At 43.1% G+C, this 19,843-nt stretch overlaps 1 protein-coding gene across 1 annotated transcript; it reads right to left on the bottom strand.

Annotated features, from left to right (window-relative positions):
• Positions 1 to 6,653: 6,653 nt before the first annotated feature.
• tekt3 (tektin 3) lies at positions 6,654 to 13,691 on the bottom strand. The gene is made up of 8 exons (XM_069719955.1): positions 13,616 to 13,691; positions 12,355 to 12,955; positions 11,532 to 11,615; positions 11,360 to 11,430; positions 11,114 to 11,257; positions 10,074 to 10,296; positions 9,057 to 9,211; positions 6,654 to 7,934 (listed from the first exon to the last, which is right to left on the bottom strand). The coding sequence occupies exons 2-8, from the start codon at positions 12,922 to 12,924 to the stop codon at positions 7,718 to 7,720; spliced, it is 1,464 nt and encodes a 487-aa protein (XP_069576056.1). The 5' UTR covers positions 12,925 to 12,955; positions 13,616 to 13,691; the 3' UTR covers positions 6,654 to 7,717.
• Between the last annotated feature and the right edge of the window lie 6,152 nt (positions 13,692 to 19,843).

A 19,843-nucleotide genomic window follows, 5' to 3' on the forward strand; every position in this document is an offset into this window, starting at 1 on the left:
CACATTTGGGATGTGCTGGTTAAGTTTTTGTTATTGAGATTTACAATAAATATATCTAGCACACATTTTTTTTATTTATCTTTTTGATCTTTTTGGGTATTGCAAAGCATTTTGCACAGGATTTTGATCCTTACATTATGGAATTGATTATGTGACTAATTGCAGCAGCCCTTTCTTCATTTAAGCTAATTGATTGTTTTAGCCAAGCAAAAAAAAAAAAAAAAAAAAATCTTTGTTAGGCCTTAAATTGAATTGCTTTTATGTTTGCAGTACAGCAGATTGATGCATTTTGGACTTCTTTCAAAAACTCTTTTTGCTTTTGGTTACCGTGGTGATTGCATTGCTGTAGCATGAGGTTGCGTGGGTCTCTTTCCTCTGGTAGGCGGGTAGTCATGCCTTGTGACTCACCGTATGTGTGAAAGTGTGGACAGCCACCACAAGCGGAAGATAGCATCTGGGGCTCTCCTCTGTTTGACATGACTCATTTCCAGAGGGAGTTACAACCCCTGATGTTAGAAGTATGTACTGAGGTTTGTCCTATAAATATGGGCGTTGCTGTCAATGGAATTCCGGGGGAAATATTCAAGGAGCGGTCAAAAATGTAAATATTTAAAACCATAAATTGATAGCGTTATCTCGTCCTCCCTGCAGATCTTCTTCTGCTCAGATTGAAGAGATACAAGATCAACCAACATCTGCTGTCGGTTATAATTTAGCAGAAGCAGTTTGCTGAGCTGATTCTTTGCATGTTAAAGGGCATAATTTCTCAATGAACGTTCGTAGGTCATCAAATATATACTCCTTCACTCTTCATTATAACAAGAAGGGGGTTTGCATCCTGTTCTATCTTCTTTAATAGACAAACCATTATCAAACACATTCACATCAGCAGGCTGGTGGAGGAGCTCTGGATGTGTCCGACCTCAGATAACCCCTGTCAACATCCACTTTCTATTCTTCACCACTTTGCTCACACTTCCTGGATACCCGCTGTGTGTGTTTCTCACACTCACATGAAAATGGAGGCCACTCAGCTGTATTTATGTCCACACACAAACACACACACACACACACATGAAAGGCACAGATACGAGACCAGATCACAGGCATGAAGTAGTACTCTGAGTGAGAGCTGTGTTGTATAGAAGTACCTGTGCACGATCTGATTATCGTGTGTTTTTTTCTTTCTCACATCTGTTGTGAGCTCAATCTGCAACTCTTGGTATTTACTGAATGATCAGGCCTCATACGAGCTGCGAGCCGGTCAACACTAGAGGTTTACATTGACGTGCAGAGGAGAGGTCTTGTTAAAACTGTAGCGTAGCTGTGCAGGCACTCTTCACTCCCATCCCTTGTATGTCAATGTTTGTAAAAGACTGACAATCAGCGGGCCGAGCAGACACGGGAGTGTTAAGTTGACCCTGTTTGCGAAGCCGGGGTCAAAGCCAAACTCTCCGGGGAGAGCTGCATAACAAACATTCAGGCCCAGATACCGAATAACGTTACATCTGGAGCGGCGTCTAACATTTCATCTCCGGTGTTAAGATGGTATGACTTATCTTCACGTTAGCGCAGCGGACAGGTAGAGTGCATACCAAAAAAGCAGAGATAGGACCTCAGCTAAGGGGCATTAATCTGGAGAGCAGACGTGACGCACTTACAGTAATTCCATCCACATACCAACACACAGCAGAGTGTTAAAGCAGGTGTGACTCTCACAAGTGATAGTTTTGTTCATCCGAAATAACTCTCGAAAAATGGGTAAAATAAAAATGCATTAGCGATAGTGTAGCAAAAGAGGAGATCTTCACTCGCTGCAATGTTCTACTTTTGATATTAAAACAGTGTGACAGGCACTTTCTTTCACTATTGCATTATATGCTGTTTCACTTCTACTGGCTTAAACCGCAGTCCATTAGTGGGGATAGATAAATGGCTTGTACTCAGCAGAGATTTTTCAGCTTGACTGTGAGACAGTGGATCCAGCTGATGCTCCTTGCAGGTCAGCGGGGGGAAGGCTTGTCTGCGTCACTGTTCGACCATGAGGGAACGGGCCCTCTGCCTTTTGTTTCAGGTTGTGGCCGCTGGTGGTCAAAGGTGTGTCCGTCCTCCTGTCCTGCAATCAGCATGCAAAGAGCCACTATCTGGTCTGAGAGCTCCCCTCCTCCTGCAGCCGTGGCGGAGTCAGCCTGCCCCTCTCAGGTCATATTGGACCTTTCAAGTAACTGTTTACAGAACCAGCTGTATTCAAAATATCATGCATGCAGTACTTAAATTCACACAATGAGAGTCCTTAAGCATAAGATGAGTGCACACGATGCCTGTAATTATTGTAGTCATAAAATACAGTGATTTTAACCATGAAAATCATATATGAATGGGTATGAGTTAAAGACTGGCTATTCAGACAGACAATCTGAGCACAGATGGATCACAATAAAAATAAACTGAACAACCTAAAGTAGAATTCAAAAGAAAGCTTCACACACACAAAAAAAGAAACCACCAAAATGTAATAACTCAAAATAGAGGCCCAAAAGACTGGATGAGACTATACAGTCTTACAAAAGAGACTAGAGAGAAAAAAAAAAAAAATGGGGGGGGACACAAACGACGTGAGACAGTCAAGCTAAGAGGTAAATACAGTCTGTTTGTTTGTGTGCCGATGAGGTTTTAAGCTACTTACAGTGTCTGTGTTGTCATCACTATTTAATCAAGACTACATGTCGGGAGATGACAACAGAGCGGCAAACCGAGCCGCCTCCCTTACAATACACTAAATAAACAACAGGGTCCAGTTCAGATGATCTAGATAATAATGAAATGCAGGCGGTGGAAAAGTGAACGGTTTAATTAGAATCATACTAACGTAGCGGTGTCGTTGGTATCATGTATGTAAACCTGTGTCAGACCATCAGTGGCAGAATTCTAATTACAACCCTAAAATATCGCTAGTTGCAGTAATGTTTGGGATGTTTCATTGCTCATTTTAAAATGAGCAATGACGAAAGGTCAGTTCTGTCTGAGTGAGGGTGCGCAGGCGTCTGTCTGTCAATATCTCAGAAATTTTATACAGTTTTTAACCATTTCTTAATGATTTATTGTTTAAATGTTTGTTGTTTTTACAATATATTTTATATGGATATAGAAGTCTAGTCATTGGATGTGACCCCCCCCCCGCCCTCCTGAGTCATTCTGATTTGTAAATGGGGCAAAAATGTGGAGAATAAGCATGAAAGAGCAGTTTTATTCAAGTGTGAGAAAGTCAGCCTCGTTTCCTCGTTATCAGAAATATGAATACATAAAACAAAAATCCACAAAATGTGGCTTTAAGACAGATGACGCTGCATAACTCCCAGTCATCATCAGCCCACTGTGATTCAGCAGGAAAGACTGCAGCACTGTATCCTGACCTCAGCGTCCCTCCATTATCCACCCATCCCTCTCTCTATCAAGAATGTGAGGAATTGGATTGACAGATCAATGTTATGAATTGTTCCAGAAATCCACTCAAAAAACACAAGTGACCCACGAGACTCTAGTCTCTTCCACATCGAACTGAATGTCTTCGCGGGTGACCCCCCCGAACTTTGGTTGGCAGTTGGGCTCCTCGTGGCTTATCATGGCTCCCTCCTTGGAGGAACAGCTATTTGCAGAATCCAGGGTGAGGGAAGATAACGTTGATTGAAAGCTGAACATTTAAGAAACGTATAGATTTCTCGTGAGCAAAGTTCAGCCGACAAGTCACACACAATCACAGAGGCACGGTGCGGACGTGAGGTTGGCAGTTGGGATGGAAAACCACAAAGAGTCTTCCATGTCTTATCAGTCTCGCTCCAGCTTCCTTTAGCTCGTAGCAGTTACTCGACCAATTATTCGACAGATTCCAGCCTAGTTTCTTTTCTTGTTTTTAACTAGGCTTGTATTAATAGACAAACTTCACAGCCCGATGATGGAGTGGCCAAATAACCTCTTGAGAAAACTCAAGACTTTTGGCTCAGGTCCAAAAGCCGCAGGAAGAGCCGGTTCCCATGAATGTTTCAGTGTTCGGTTCACACTGAGCTATGTGGGCAGTTTGAAATGAATCACGAAGTGATAAATGTGCCGTATTATACAGCTAGAAAGATTTAAACTGGACATTCCAGTAAAAACCGGGGTCCCCTGAAAACAAACATGATGATAAATCAACAACAATGCAGTCAAGTAGCCAACAGATCAGCATGTGAATACTGTACATTGTTAAACTGGTACGCTACAAGTAAAATAAATAGTCTCCGTGACGACCACCACTCTCCTTCTTCTTCAATGACGCTCTAGCAGTCCAAGTCTGTAATTACAGCGGAGTAAAAAAAAAAAAACTCAGCGACCGACACCGGTCTCAAGTGTACTTCGATCAGCTCTTTAGTATGGCATGATGGTATGTATGCAAGAAACATAAAATAACACGGGGCATCTATAACAGGAGCTGCTGTTAAAAAATAAACTGTCAATATGTTTGGACTGTGAGGATAAATTCCAGAGTACATTCCCAATATGTGGGGGTGGCGGAGGAGGTCAAATAGGAAGACCTATTTGTGTCCCCCTCCAGAGAGACGGCCCCGACCTCAAGCTGAGCACGAGAGCGCCGGTTTGTTCCACTGGGCTACCATCATGTAGCTGGAAGGGGAAAGATAAGGTGGAGAAAACCCTCAACTCCCTGCTATCTGTCAGTACGTTTAATTGCAACGTGATGAGTGCAGGGAGTCTTTTGATGTCAGCTAGACAACAGGGGGCCTTTCTTTTGAGATACCAGGGCTCAGGAATGTGCCCGGGCACGGGACATGGGCTTTGAGGGCTCACGCATATTAAACACACATATATGTAAGAAACCATGGCAGAGGCTTCTTCCTATTGACTTGCTCCTGAGGATTGTAGTCAAACACTGAGCGGTTTGCACAACAGAGAGAGCTCTTTAGCTCTGAGATTTATGTAGAGTTGTAAAACATTACACCTAAATCAAAGTGCATTTTACACACACACACACACGCACGCACGATCTTCGTGATCACTCCGCCCTCGAGTCAGGAATCTGTGGTGAAACTGCTCTTTACTTAAAGTACTTGAGAGATGTTTTAATTCAAACTTTGCAGGCGAAGAATTTTAATGGGCTCAATTTCTTTGATAGATTTGATGTCAACTTTATGTGTTGCGACTTTGTGTCTGATTCCCATGCCAGTCCAGTTAGTGTCTGTCTCCAGGTTCCATTCACTTTGTCTGCAGGCACTCACTCAAACCTGTTTTGCTTTCAACACACTTACTGTCCTCCCACTGATGCAATAAGGCAACAAGAATGTGAGAATTAAATAATTCATATTTAGATTTAAGTTCAGAGAGCCGATATCTCTTTCGATCTAAGAGAGCTGGGATGAATCTAACGATAGGGGACGGCCGGGGTGACTGCTGTACAGTTAAAACTCAAATAATGTTGGCGATGCAAGGAAAGTTTACGTTCCTCCGTAAAGCCAAAGGTTATGCAGGAAGTGCAGTAATGGAATGGAGTGTGAAACTGTTTGCAGTGTGTGTGTTGATAGTTTGTTTAGGGCTCTGAAAGGTGTTGGCTGAATCAACAAATTCAAATGAAAGTGATACTCAAGGAATCAAGCCAGGTGTTGGAGGGCATCCCTCCCTTTCTTGGAAGTCCATCCCAGCTCACTTTGGGCGAAGGCAGGTTACACCCTGGACAGGTCACCAGTCCATCACAGGGCCAACACTTATAGATAGACGGAAACAAAGACCATTCACACCTAAGGGCCAGTTGTAGAACCACCAATTAACCTGATGTAAATGTTTTTTGGATGGTGGGACGAAGCCGGAGTACCCGGAGAGAACCCACGCAGGCACAGGGAGAACATGTAAACTCTGCACAGAAGGGCCCAGCTCCAGATTCGAAGCCGGAATCTTTTGATGTCTTATAGGATGGGAGTGGGGCTTTACAAGTTGTTTGCTCAGCTCCTCCTTCGGGCGAGGTAATGAGTAATGGGCCACGGCAGTCATTAAAGTGCCATGATAAAGACATACATCCTGCTCCAACTGAGGCTGTATGCTTGAAGTGTCGCTGACAAACCTTCAAATCACAGTCTCTGACTTGTCGCCGTTCTGCTGCTGTGACATTCAGGTCAGTTTGAGCTGACAGATCTGAGTGAGCTTTCAGCAGCCTGTGTATTTGTCATCAACTCTGCCTCTGTTGCGCAAAGCTAATCCCTGCTATTTGTTTTGAGATTACTGTCACGTACTACCAGGACCGCTGTTTGTGGTCCACTGGACCGTAGCTTGTCGGCAATGTAGTGTTGAGAAAAAAACAGAACCGCTCGCTCGGATGGCTGGTCGCACTGCACCACATCACTGCTGCTGGGGTCCAAACACAAGGGTCACATTATAAATCAAGGTCTCATAAATGGAGTGAAAAAATGTGTCACAAGTCACTTTTCAGGATGCTGTCACAGAATATGTTACGTAATTTAGTCATAGTTGTGGCAACGCTCTCCTTTGACTGGAGAAGCAACGTCTTCGTACAACATTAAGAAATTCAAAGTAGACAAGTCTTGTATATGCATTAATACTGGTGATTAGTTTTGACTCTCAAGGCTTTTAATACTTAACTTTCACATGAGCTTCCAACATATTATCAATTTTTAATAGTATGAAATACATTTTAAGTACAGGCAAAATTGTAATATAAGTAGATATAAAGTTGCGTTTGATCGATTGCCATTGCAGTGAATTCTTCAACAACATCGAAACAAGTTTCCCCCTCCTGAGTTTATAAGTACTGCAAATCCATACTCAGCATTTAGGTAACAATCGCGAAGATCTACATTTTATTCTCTTTGGCGGCACCTGTAGCGGTAAGCAGTAATTACAGCTGTGTTTACTGGACTTCACTTCCTAGAGATCCTTACAATGTCATCTGTGTGATGTCAGTCAGTTGGCAGGTGGTTGCATCCCACCGTGACGTCACAAGTTTGTGAAGTCCTAAATCTGGCATGTTGTGCGTCTCTATCTTGTTATTTTGGAGCCAGTGACCAAGTGACCATACAACCATATGAGAACCTGAAGATACTGTGCCCGCTCGCCTATGCAGCTAACCTGACTGCACCCCAGGCATGTCAATCAAACCGGGCATTCCTTAAACATAGCTTTTTTGTATTGAGCTAGTATTTTATAAGTGAAGTTGACGCTTTTTGAACAGGAGTCTATTGGAGCCGGAGTTCTTTTGGAGCCGCCCCCTAGTGGCCCTCAGTGGTATTGCAATTGTGCATTAGCTTCACTCTTCAGATACAGAGACTACATGTGTTTTTAAATACAGTTTATAGTCAACAGTTGAAGAGCAACCCTGTTGCATTAGCTCCGCCTGCCTTCTCCTGTAGCACATCTTGTCGGGAAAACACTGCACATGCAAGGGATTTTTTTTCAGTGGACCACATTCACAATCACAGCTGTGTTTCCTCATTTGATGATACCTCCTCACGTACCAGACATTTATTTAAATGAAAGTCTTCGAGATTATTACATTAAGATAAACCATTATTTGTATTCATTTTTTGACATTAGTAACTAAAAAGTATTAATTTATTTGTGTTTACATTCAAATTACCCACACCATCCTGAAAGCACTCCAAACCCGTTCAAACATTGACTATATTGGTCCTCCAAGCCTCTCATTTTATAAAGACTTGATTTAGGTGTAGCCCACCAGACGGGGCATGCTGGGAAAGCACTTCCGCATGCTCATGCACTTCTCCTGGTCCAGGAAGAGTGAGTTGGCCTTGATGGACAGGTCGTACTCCAGGGTTACTTTGGTCTTGACCAGAGTCTGCAGAGTGTTCTCGGCCTCCATCAGCCTCTCCTGAAGTTTATGAATGGTGTCCTCGATCTCTCTCACCTCGCTGACAAGTCTGAACAATTAAGGACAGAAAGAGACAGCTTACTGTTAAATCTGCAGCAGAGAGAAAGAAGTTAAGGAGGGGTGATGTGAAGCTTGGTACATTGAGTGCTCATTAGTCAAGTCCAATCTCCAACAATGTGCAGCTGCAGCTTCTCTGTCTGGCTGTGTTGTCTGATATATGGGTATTATTTCAACTTTAGCTGCTGCTGTGGTTCAGTCTATGGTGCTATGGATATATCAAGCTGTTCCTATTTGAACCCGTGGTGCTTCTGTGTTACCAACCCACAACAGGAGTTAAGGAATACATTAGCTTTAATACAACGCTCAGCCAACACAACCACCGCTGGACAGAAACAACCGCTGAATCTTAAGTGTTAAACCGTTAAAAACGAATGTTTTCACAGCCATAACTGTAACAACCAAAGCAGAGGCATGACGACAGCCTTAGTGATGCTTCTGTCATCCCAAGGCAGCAGTCATCATCACAGATGACACAGTTTGTGTCCTCAGCGGTCAGACAGAGAGCTGCTGAACCATCCCCTCTGGTTTTCTTTCTAAATGCAATGGTACAGACTTTACAGACTCTCGCTGTGGTCACAACTAGTGGCAATCTACTGTACACTACATGATCCTGTGTCATAATACAGCTCGGCTGGACTCCATGGGTCAGAGGAAATTCAAATGTTATTGACAGGTAATGCAAAAGTAGTCCTCAAAAACATTCATGGGGGTTTCATAAATTCAAATTCTGTTTTCTATATCTCAGAAGTACAAACCTAATTGTTTGGTTTATCAGGCAAGCCAGATGGTACCACAATATTTTAGTTTTACCACAATCAACACACTCAGCCAAGTGTACAAAAAGTATTTCAATTTATATTTTAAATGTATTAAAATAAATACTTCCCCTCTGTTAACCTTGATAGTGACACTGGTGTTGCAGTCAAACTAGTTTTTTTTTTACCTCAACTTGAACTTTTAACTTCAACAATCTTGGCAAGTGTGTTAGATTTTTTTTTGGGGGGGGGAATGTGTGTAAAAGCAATACACAGTATTTATGGGCATCTTTGCAAGGACACCTGCTGTTATGAATTTGTAAATTGCCCCATAATGAAGCTAGTTACACAGCTACCTGTGGTGCGGGTTGTCCCTGCAGAGCTCCAAGTTGGGCCTGCGGGTCCTCTCCTCCAGCCGGGTTTGGGCCACTTTCAGCGGACACTCTTTGTCTCTGAGGGCTTTCTTTAGAGACTCGATCAGCATCTGAGTCTCGAAGATCTCCTGCAGAGTCTGAGGGAAAAAGACAAAGACATTTACATGGAAAAGCAATGCAATTTGTAATATAGGATAGAGCAGCTGGGTCTCTTAGGTACAGTCGAGCGTTGTAACTAGGGGAACGGAAAAACCTACTGACTTAACAGCCCAAGAAAGGTGATCATCTTCACAGAAAAGGCAGAGAAGAAGGAAGAAGCTGCAAAGTGTGGGCCTCAAATGGGCCGACTAAAATCCTGCTCAGTGGCCTTCTCTGTCCAAACCCATTTGATGTAATTTCATTCCACCGAATCACCACAACTTACAGCTGACTGGGACTGAGGGTTTATTAAGGACAGTGTGCCTCACATCATAGCTGCTGTCAGTGTTCAAATCCATCCAACAGCTGATGTGGACTTAGAATGAAATCCCTACCAATTAGCCTGTAAACTATGGCACACGCAATGAACAATAATCTGTTACCATTCCTCTCTTCTAAGAGGAATGTTTTATAGTAAACATGCACATAATCCACTACAGAGGCCAAATACAGGCCATGCAGTGCACAATAAAAGAGCTGACGTTCTGCACGCTGTACACACCTTTTGCAGACATTGCTGGATATAGCACACATACTGTTTGTTGTGTGTGGGTTAGAAAAGGAGTGAATAGTGCAAACACATGATCTCTTCCTAATTACAGGAAAATGAGGTTAACCACTGAATGAAGCGAGTGAATGGATTTTGTCTTTTTCCGTAATGCAGAGCCATGTGACTGCCTCTTTGAAACCCCCGTTTTAATTAATTCAGGCATTTGAAATGTTATTGTCACTCTTGTTACGCCACCGTAACAAGACCGTATTGTCTTTTATGAAATGAAACCATGTCGAAAAGGTGACGACCTTAGCCAGGTGTGTCTGCAGGCTGTTCTTGGCGTCAGCGCTTTCTGATATGCGGTTGGTGAAGGCAACGTTGACGTTGTTGAACTGGTTCCACATTTCGTTGGACGTGGTGTTGAGCAAGATGTCTATCTCATCCCTGAGCTTGTGGGAGGTGGCTCGTTCGCTCTGGGAGTGCAGGATGTTGTCATCCGTGAACTTGGACCAGGAGTCAGGCAGAGAGAGTCTGACAGAAGGAAGAGAGTTACATACATTTCTGGAGGTTCAGACTCTTACAGGTTTTCAGAAAGCCTCATGTAAAGAAGACTCTTTTAGATTTTTAGCTCCTCTGATCAAATGTCTATCAGTTGTTCTTTCCAACACTTCGGTCTTTGTCTAAATAAACTATTGGACAGATTGCCTAAAAATTTGGTCAAGATGTTCCTTGTTCGAAGAGGATGAAAACCAACTGACATTGGTGATCCTCTGACGTCTCAAAATCGTCTAATTTTGGAGCACACATTCCAGCTGTCATATCACACCAAGGCGTGCGATAAACCCATCAGTCCACTAGAGGATACTGTGTCAGTGTCACATTTTGGTTTGCCACGGCGTAAAAAGTACAAGCATGTATAACCAGGGTTAAAGAGGGAGGTCATTCTGTCAGCAAAAGTCAACATTTCTTAAAGTAACGCAAGTAGCTTATTAGCCAGAACTAGCATGCTAACATGCTAATCTAAGACGGTGAACATGATATATAGTATGGCAGCATATCGCCTTGGTATTATGAGCATGTTATAATGCCGATGTTAGCATTTAGAAAAAAAAAAAAAGCACTAGTGTGCTTAAGCACAGGTTTCCAAAGGCACTAACATGTAGACTATTCATCTTTTTATGGATTGTTTTAACGTATCTTGGCAGCAAATAGCCAAAGTGACTCTCAAAGACTGTCAGGTTAACTGGACCCTCCAGTCCAGTATTCCCAGCTGAGTTACACAAAAACAGTGTGAGCGGTTCTTTCATTTCATAAGCCAGCTCGTATTTGATCACATAACGATACTCACGAAGGGTCCAGTCTGTCAACCCCTCTGTAATAGCCGATTCCGTCTGAAGTGTTCCTCAAATGGTGACACCGGTCATCTATCCTCTGAGCTGACACCTTGTCATTCATGTCTCTTTCCAACTCATGCTGGGCTGCTCGGTTTGACCTGAGGAGCCCCTCAAAACAATACAGAAGCGAAAAGATGCATTGACTCACAGTTTGGATTTTGCGTTGACAAATACTTTGATGCTTGATTTTTCACACTTACGCGAGCTGAGCGATGGCTCTGTCCAGATGTCGCCTCATCCTTTCCTGACACGACTTTATAACTTCGACTTCCTTGTTGCAGCACAGGTAGGAAGAATTCGAAAATGTAATTATTTCTGTGGGCACTTTGGTATCAGACATAAAGTATAACCACACTGCTGCTTTTATTTTACCTTTATGAGGTCTTTCTCTACATCGTCATGTACCAGATCGATGGACATCCGCTTCTCTCTGTGGTACAAACACTCTTGAGACACCTATTGACAAAATGGTCGTAAATAAAACAAGCTGAGATGGTATTTATCGCTCAATAACCAACATTTTCTTCTCTCAGCGTTTCTTGGGACTTTTAAACAGACGAGAGGGGCGTATAGGTATGTACATAAAGTATGTGTCTCTGTATAAATATATATGTAAAGTTATATGTCCCACACCACACACCATTGGAGCATACGTGTGCACGTGTGTTGCATACGTGTGCATATATGTTGCCGTGTGTCAGGTGTATACTCCAGTTTCAGTTAACTGGAAAGGACTCTAACAAAGTCTTCTGCCACATGATATTAGCCCAGCGAGGTGTTTTGTGTGATCAGATCTCCCGCTAGATCAAGTTGACTCACTCGGTGACACAAATGACCACTGGGACTTTAACGAGGCACTAAGGTGACCTAATTAAGTGTTTGACCCAGCAAAAGCACGGCTGCATTTTAAAGTGTTGTGAGGCACCATATGGATACTGTTGCTACAACCAAACAGGGGGCCTCATAGACAAAACGGTTTCACCACAGATACCGTGATGAACCCTTAGACATGACATGCATGAATGATAATATGTGTGTACTCAACAGTGGCCTGGTTTAAGACTTCAAGCAAAATGCAATTTGTCCTTGTAGAAATGTTTTCGAATAACACATCTCTGCGTCAAGATACTATGAACCAGAGAAGAAAAGTTCAAGGTATCACACTCTCACTGAAGTATATTCCTTCCACTTTCACCTGAAAGGGCCCCTCAGTTTCTGCCAAGGCTCTATCCAACCTCCTTTTGGCCTCAGTGAGAGCCGCTATCTCTGTCACCATGTTGTCAATCTCGTGGCTCAGCTCAGACCTCCAGAAGACAATGTCATTGACCCTCTCGCCGATGTTCTTGCTGGTATTCTCCTGGGAGCGTCGGGTCAGCTGATCTTTATCCTGCATCAGCCTGATGGTGTCTTTTCTCAGCCTCTCTGCACTTTTCCGCGACGACTCGGACTCCCTGTAGTTGTTGTAGTTGGACTTGTACCAGTCGTCCGGGGTGTAGCGGGTGGTCAGCGCGCTCCTGTTGGACGGGTAGAACACGGTCTTGGCTCGGACAAGGTCAAAATTTTCTCGTTGTATGGAAGAGGGGGATGGGACAGCGCCGCTACCCTTGAAATAGCTGTTGGTCCTCCACAGATTGGCACTGGGATTCATGGCGAAGGCTGCCTGGGGGTTGCGGTAGCTAGATGCCATGGTGGAGATGGCAGGGAGGAAGTGGCTGGTTTTGGGCCGAGCATATGTGGCCATCAGAGTGGATCCCATCAGCTCCATTTTTGACACCCCTCAGTGTGCTTCTGGTTTTCTGAGTTCAAAAGATGACTTTTGTTACATCAGCCTGAATATTTTAAACCCAATATCACACCAAAGTGTGTAATATACCTGCCAGTCCTCAACAGGATACCATATCAATGTCACGTTTTGCTTCGCTTAGGTGTAAAAAGTAAAGCGCTTTAGATTTAGGAACCAAAAACTACTTGGTTAGGGTAAGAAAATGGATTTCAATGAAAAAAGTCATTTTACATATGAATCAACGTACATTCATTTCGTTAAATACTATGAATGCAACTCACTTATGTTACCTAAAAGAAATCCATGTTCGTAAACTTTTGCTTTCTCACAGCATCAAACACACTTCCGGGTAAAAATCCTTTGTTTTTTCCATCCAAGCATTCACGACCTCGCTCTAGTGGACTGACAGGTGTATTAATCACTTTGGGCTGCTTATTTACGTACCTTGTACAGTTTCAAGGCAGATATGTTTTCCTTACATTTAATTCAAATATGCTATTGAACTTTTACCAATCCAGGGTCAGATATTTAACACAGCATGCTTTGTACTCATAGGATTGTTAGGTATACTAAAATTATCAACATGTGTTCCATGGCTCTTTAGTTTAGATTCTTTTATCTATTTACTCTAGTGTTACAAAGTAGCATCAAAAAAGAGAAAGAAATGTCTTACCGAGGTGAGAGCTTGTCCTTCGGTGCACAGTGTCTTGTGACAGGCTGCCTCTCAGCTGAGTTTACCTGAGAATGAGCTCAAGAACGCACTAAAGGTAAACTGACATGCATAATAGATAGACAAGTTTGCAAGTCATTCATTCAGCCAGCCAATGGTGGTGCACAGTCCTGGACTGCAGGAGCTGGCCTTGTCCAAGATTTCTGTTGACACAGAAGCAGTTGCCATGGGTTACTGCAACACTGTGCCTGGGTTTTTCAGATTAATGGCGACCAGGTGCTTTTTCTTTATACTAATAAAAAACATTGGTGTTAGAAAAATGTCACTACAGTGTAGATACGATTTTTGTGTTTGTAATTTTTCTTTTCGTATTAATACATGTCTTGATGTATGTGTTTTGGCCGTCTGCTACTTTATACAGACCAACTCTACTTTTTCCTTTAAATGGACATCCTCTTCAGCACACATTTGGACCACTGGAGCAAAATACAGTGAGGACACTGAGACAATAATTGGATTTCTGTGTCATAGATCCTTGGTGCTTTCACCCTTTTTAAAATTCCGTGAGCTCTCCTCATTGTTCTTGTTCTTTTCTTTCCTTATTAAAGGTCAAAGTGAGTGAAAATACAAAGATGAATCTTGGCACGAATAATTTAGCGTTGTTGTTATTTTTTTTTTTTTTAGGACGTCACTTTTTTGTGGTTAAAGTCACATTTTAGGCAGGTCATCTACCTTCAAATTTCTTGTAAGCTGAGAAGCAATCTGAGCTTTGTCCGTAAAGCAGAGGACTTCAGTTGGTCTCCATGCAGCGTCAGATAGCTCACTGTCATCCTGAGAACTATCTGTCTGTATGGATTACAGTCGCCTGTTTAATGATTCATGCCACAGGAAGAGTCCACACAAACCCCTGTAGCACAGAATAATAATCTGTGTTGTGTTACCTACCATTGGAAATGAGGATCATTTACACAGATCTGTTTGGAGGGGGCCGGGCCAGACAGACAATAGCCTGGTTTCCACTAAAGAGACAAGCAACGCTCTAGCCAGGAGTTACTCTGCTGGTCTCTCTCTTTGTTTATAGAATTGTGGCCAGAACAAAATATGACTGCTCAGTCTTTCCAACAGTTGTCATTTAACCTACAACTTTAAATTCATCAAGTATTTTATTCTTCTTTAAGTATTACAGGTTTATTTTTGAACAGTAAATCTCACTAGAAATGTAATATCCTAATAACTGTACATCTAATTAGGGTAACACAGTAAGGGTGCATTCATTATCATGAATCAAGATCATGTTACTTCCTGATGATTTCACTGGGTGTTATTGTATGAAGTAATGCTAAAGTCATGCATGTATCCTTGATAATTCAATCATCCTAAAGTGACCTGTTACCTAAAATGGCAACCAAAAAAAATGTAATCTAAAGGTTAAAATACATCAAATCACCCCATTTTAAACGACACTTACTGTAATCTCAAGATCATTTATAATGGCTGTGTGATTGGCTTGCAGATTAATGTGTCTTGCCCTGAAACCGCCTCTGTGTGTTTGAAAGAAGCTATTCGGCGCACTATTTTGATGCCGGCTTCCAGGCTGCTATTGTCATAAACGTGGAGGCTTAGATTTAGAATGGAATGAAACATCATTGCTCCACCCCTGCGGCCGCCCGGCATCACTTAACATGGCCAGGTTGTAGAAGGCCACCCCACATGCCTCCGTCGCCCTGCCCTCAGCCGCTATAAATACACCTCAGAAAAGTATGAAAAGCCAGCCCTCCTTATGAAATTCCTCCCCTGGATAGAGCGGTGAGTGTCCGCTGGAAACGTGCTTCCCAGTCCATCTCCCCACCGGCCTCAGAATGTGAAGGAAAAGTTAGAGGAGCCTATATATACACCTGCCTTGTGGCCCATGAGAGTATGTTGTGAATTACTGCATAGTAGAAATGTCTGAGGGAGCAAGCACGCTGTCCACTCCACTTAGAGCTCACTGACACTGATCTGAAGGCTGTAGTGCTCATAGTGAATGAAAACTCGATTAAAAAAAAGAGCTTTTAAATCTGAAATGCAGAGTATCTAAGACATGATTTCCTCCCGTTATGTGGTATTGTAGCCACTTAGCAGTCAAGCTGTATTCTTTGTGGATGAAAAGTGACTCCAGCAAGAAAACAAAAGCATCGTAATGTGTGCAAGTCATGTCCTGTGGTTTGGCAGAGGTGTTTGGCTTTTGGATTTTTCTCTTTTGCCTTAGATGAGATATGCTCGATTTGGACAGAAGAGACAAAATACTCACTATCAATCTACAGACATCACAGAGACTCCCAAATACACACGGAAGCAATCTGGACATTAAACTCAGCAGCCAAAATGATGCTTTCAAACCTTAATGAGACATTAGAAGGGTCAGAATTAAAAACCAGCCAAAATAAGAAACGCATCATAATCTGAAGTTGTCTCACAGTTGAAGAAGCATACAACTTTATTGCTTCTACTAAGCTGTCACCAGTTGGGTCATTTCATACACACACCCTGCACTACACACACACACACACACACACACACACACACACACACACACACACACACACACACACACACACACACACACACACACACACACACACACACACACACACACACACACACACACACACACACACACACACACACACACACACACACACACACACACACACACACACACACACACACACACACACACACACACACACACACACACACACACACACACACACACACACACACACACACACACACACACACACACACACACACACACACACACACACACACACACACACACACGACTCCCCGACGGCCTTTACTCAACCTTCACTTTTCACAGTTGACCTTCTGCTTATCAGGTAAGAATAGACGAGAGGAGGAGGTCACAGGGGTTTTCTAAACAGTCCCTCCCAGTGACAACAAGGGCTTGTCTGTTCCCTCCCTGGGCCCCTTGTGTTTTCACTTCTTCAACCCCACCCCCCCACCACCCTTATGTCAACCTGGCAAGTTTCTTGCTCCGTTCAGCGCTCTGGCCACACCACACCACAGCTTCCTCTTTTTTTTTTTTTAAAGAAATAAAGATTACTATCAGCAGTCCCACCACGCTTTGCTTGCTCTCCTAGCTGCACAGTTCGACGGTTAAACCAGACGAGCAAGTTCCCGCCTCTCTAGGTACCGTACACAGAGTACACGGGCCGCTGTAACGGCATCGGTTTCCTCTCATGAATTGTAGATGGAGCAGTCTACGAGGAGGGCGGCCACACCTGGAGAGGAACACGGGAGAAGAAATGAAGCATTAAATCTGATGACAGTATTAGAGCTCCCCCGCTGAGGTAATGGAGCATCCAGATGGGAAAATCACAGAAGCCTTGAAGGGCTCATCGTAGCTTATCTACAGTCGTGAGGCCTTCTTTGGTCGTACAAAGTGAGGGTGGTGATGACTGACTTGAGCTTATTAATACAGGGGAGGTTTCAGGCCTATTGAAGACATGAATCTATGAAAATGCATCACAACTAAATCACTGTTTTCAATCAATTCTTAAGCCAATTAAATTCCCTAAAATAACTGAGCACTGTAACATCTTTCAAAATATAACTCAAACAGGTGTCGTGTATTTTGTTATGGATTATTTTCACAGTCAGATTTTAATGTGTTAGGAAGGATTTGTGCGTGCGTGCGTGCATATGTGGTATTGCGTCAAACTAAAGTACAATGTCCGTGTTCATGGTAATAAAGAAACATGTCACCCAAAGGTGTGTCTCACTGATGAGTTTTTAATAATTTCTCAGGAACAGTGGAGCTCTTTGATACAGAGGAATAAGATACATCAGGTTTTGATTGCACAGACAAAGCATGTTATTTGGTCTTTTTGTGGGATTACTGACAATAATAAAATAGCCTATTAGCAAACGGATCCTTTATATACAAGTACATTTACATGCGTCTAAACTGTATAGCAATGTATATTTCCTATGTCTATCCAGAATATCCAATACATGTTGCACAGCAATACAAACCCGTTAAGATGCTCGCATGCCCTGTGCATGTTTGTGTGCTGTTGCATGGTAACTAGATGTGTTGTGCAGTTTGATGTCTACACGTTTAGTTGGGAAAGCCTCTGAGGCACAGAGCGCTCAGTGGGCTCTATTATATTTCCTTCACAATGCAGGCAAATGGATACTGTGTGAGCTACTCAGACAGAGGAAGGAGTGATGGATGGTTTGTGTAGCCTGCTGTCTATGAACCAGCACTGAAGTGGACATCATTTTATCACAGGCTCATAATCTAAAGCTGAGCGACTCCCTGATTAAACCTTCCTTAATTATGTTCTCCTCATAAGTAGCAATCAATGTCTCCTCATTTTGTGTCTAGTGGACGATGAGCCGCACAAAATGAAATCCACTTTTTGCCTCCGGAGCGAACATATAAATATATGTTTTTTATTATTGTTGTATTATTTGTTTATTTTCCTGAAACATCCAAATACTTTCCTTTTATTGAACCAGTGAAACAGAAACGTCCCGTGCTGCTTTTGGTCGACTGTTTTAAGCGTCCTCCCTCAGCATCTGTGTCTGGATTTTAACTGCGAGTGTTATCATCTTTATCTACGACATAAATTGTAAAGAAATTGAGATAAAAAAATTGTTTTTTTAAAAAAACAGTCGATGGAGGTGCGATGTTGATGTGGTGGCCGACTGTCATGTGCCAGTGCAGGGGAGGGCAACGGCGTGCCTGACAGGACAGGACAGGCGAGGGGCGGATGGACTCTGGCCATGCCACTCTGCGATCAAGGTTCCCAGTCGCAGACTTCCAGAGTGGGACGATGGGTCCATGAATGCGGGGCTTTGTCCAGTCCGTGGTCATCACATTCCTCTGGAGCCACTCTGCGGCGCGCATCAGAGCGGAGGAGAGGGCAGGCCAGGGCAGCACGGGACAGGAGAGGGGAGGCCGGGAGAGGAAACACTGAGCAGACCCTCTGCCTGTCATAATGCAACATAAAACACCATATCAAAAGATACTTGCGCTTATTCATGCCAATTATGTAGAGGTGGTCATCTTTTTTTTAATTTTTTTTTATTGGTGCTTATTTTGAAGCTTTCTGAGTACTTTGTCCATCTCAACTAGTTCAAAACCAATTCACAAAGCCACTGATGGAGATCTCCTGTGGAAAACATTTTTTCTCTTTATTTTCTAAGGGACAGCACCTCTACTGGTCAGCCACGGGAAGTGTGCTGTTCACTTATAGAGCAGTTGGAACTTGTCTTTGCAGAAATGGCTGCTTCGTGCTTTAATCTCTGGCTGGTCTGCAAGGTCTGAGTCATCAGCATCTTGTGGAGTGTTTGCTACTATCATGGAGAAATCTCCCTGGCTAGATAGAGCAATGATTGCTGATCTCAGTATTGGATTTGTCTGCTGATTTGTCACCGATTAACCCTTTTTGGAGCCTTTGTTAAAAGTTGTTTTCCATATAAACACTTTAACTATCCATAAATTGACTTAACAACGTGCTTTGACAACTGGACTGCTGCTTGTAATTCTAGTTATTGTTGGCCCAAGCGTTTATAAAGGGGGAAAGAGGTCTAATGTTTCCATGCTGACTCAGGAGTTGAATTATTCACCCTGGGCGTGTTTCTTTACTCTCACACTCAGACCTCCACCCCAAATTAGGGAAAACGCAGCTCGTGCTTGTCATCTATGCCATACAGGAAGGGAAACGTGAGCGATAGAAAAACCTCAGATCGTTACACAGTGAGTCACGATCATGCAAGTAATGGTCAGCGGAGCGTCTGGAGCTTTAATCAGGATGAGGAACAAAACGAGCCTTACATTCCTCATGTTGGTGCCACTTAGGAGCGAGGATGTGAATTGAAGCATGTTCAACATGTGGCCAGCTGATGTGCGAACTGTATCAAAGCCAAGAAGACAAATAAGACAGAAAGGAATTGAGGAAGTTAGTGTCTGTGTCTTATTTCCAGTGGTTTCTTGTTTTTCCCTCGCAAAAAACGTCTGCCCCCCTTTCCAGTGTTCCTCTCCATCATTCCCTTTATTCACTTGTTAAATGTTCCATTTACTGCAGCTCTCTCAGTGCCCTTGTTACAGCCGGCCGTACTCTGTGTCCTGTTGCACAAAGAGGTGTCTGTCAGTGTTGATGGGAGACTGTGCACAGCTGGACCTTTTAGCAGCATGGGAACAAGGGTTGGAAGCGG

The sequence above is a fragment of the Brachyistius frenatus genome, unplaced genomic scaffold (assembly GCF_029030835.1).
Source record: "Brachyistius frenatus isolate BFR_SWC_R1_liver_20210118 unplaced genomic scaffold, ASM2903083v1 Contig_228, whole genome shotgun sequence".
NCBI classification, from domain to species: Eukaryota; Metazoa; Chordata; class Actinopteri; family Embiotocidae; genus Brachyistius; species Brachyistius frenatus.

Bases quoted from the DNA above. Each gene is read 5' to 3' on its own strand.
- tekt3 (XM_069719955.1), bottom strand. From the start codon at position 12,924: ATGGAGCTGATGGGATCCACTCTGATGGCCACATATGCTCGGCCCAAA. The intron at 11,616-12,354 runs GTGAAAGTGGAA...TTTTGTCAATAG, and splicing joins AAACTGAGGGGCCCTTTCAG to GTGTCTCAAGAGTGTTTGTA. The intron at 11,431-11,531 runs GTAAAATAAAAG...TGCTGCAACAAG, and splicing joins TAGAGAAAGACCTCATAAAG to GAAGTCGAAGTTATAAAGTC.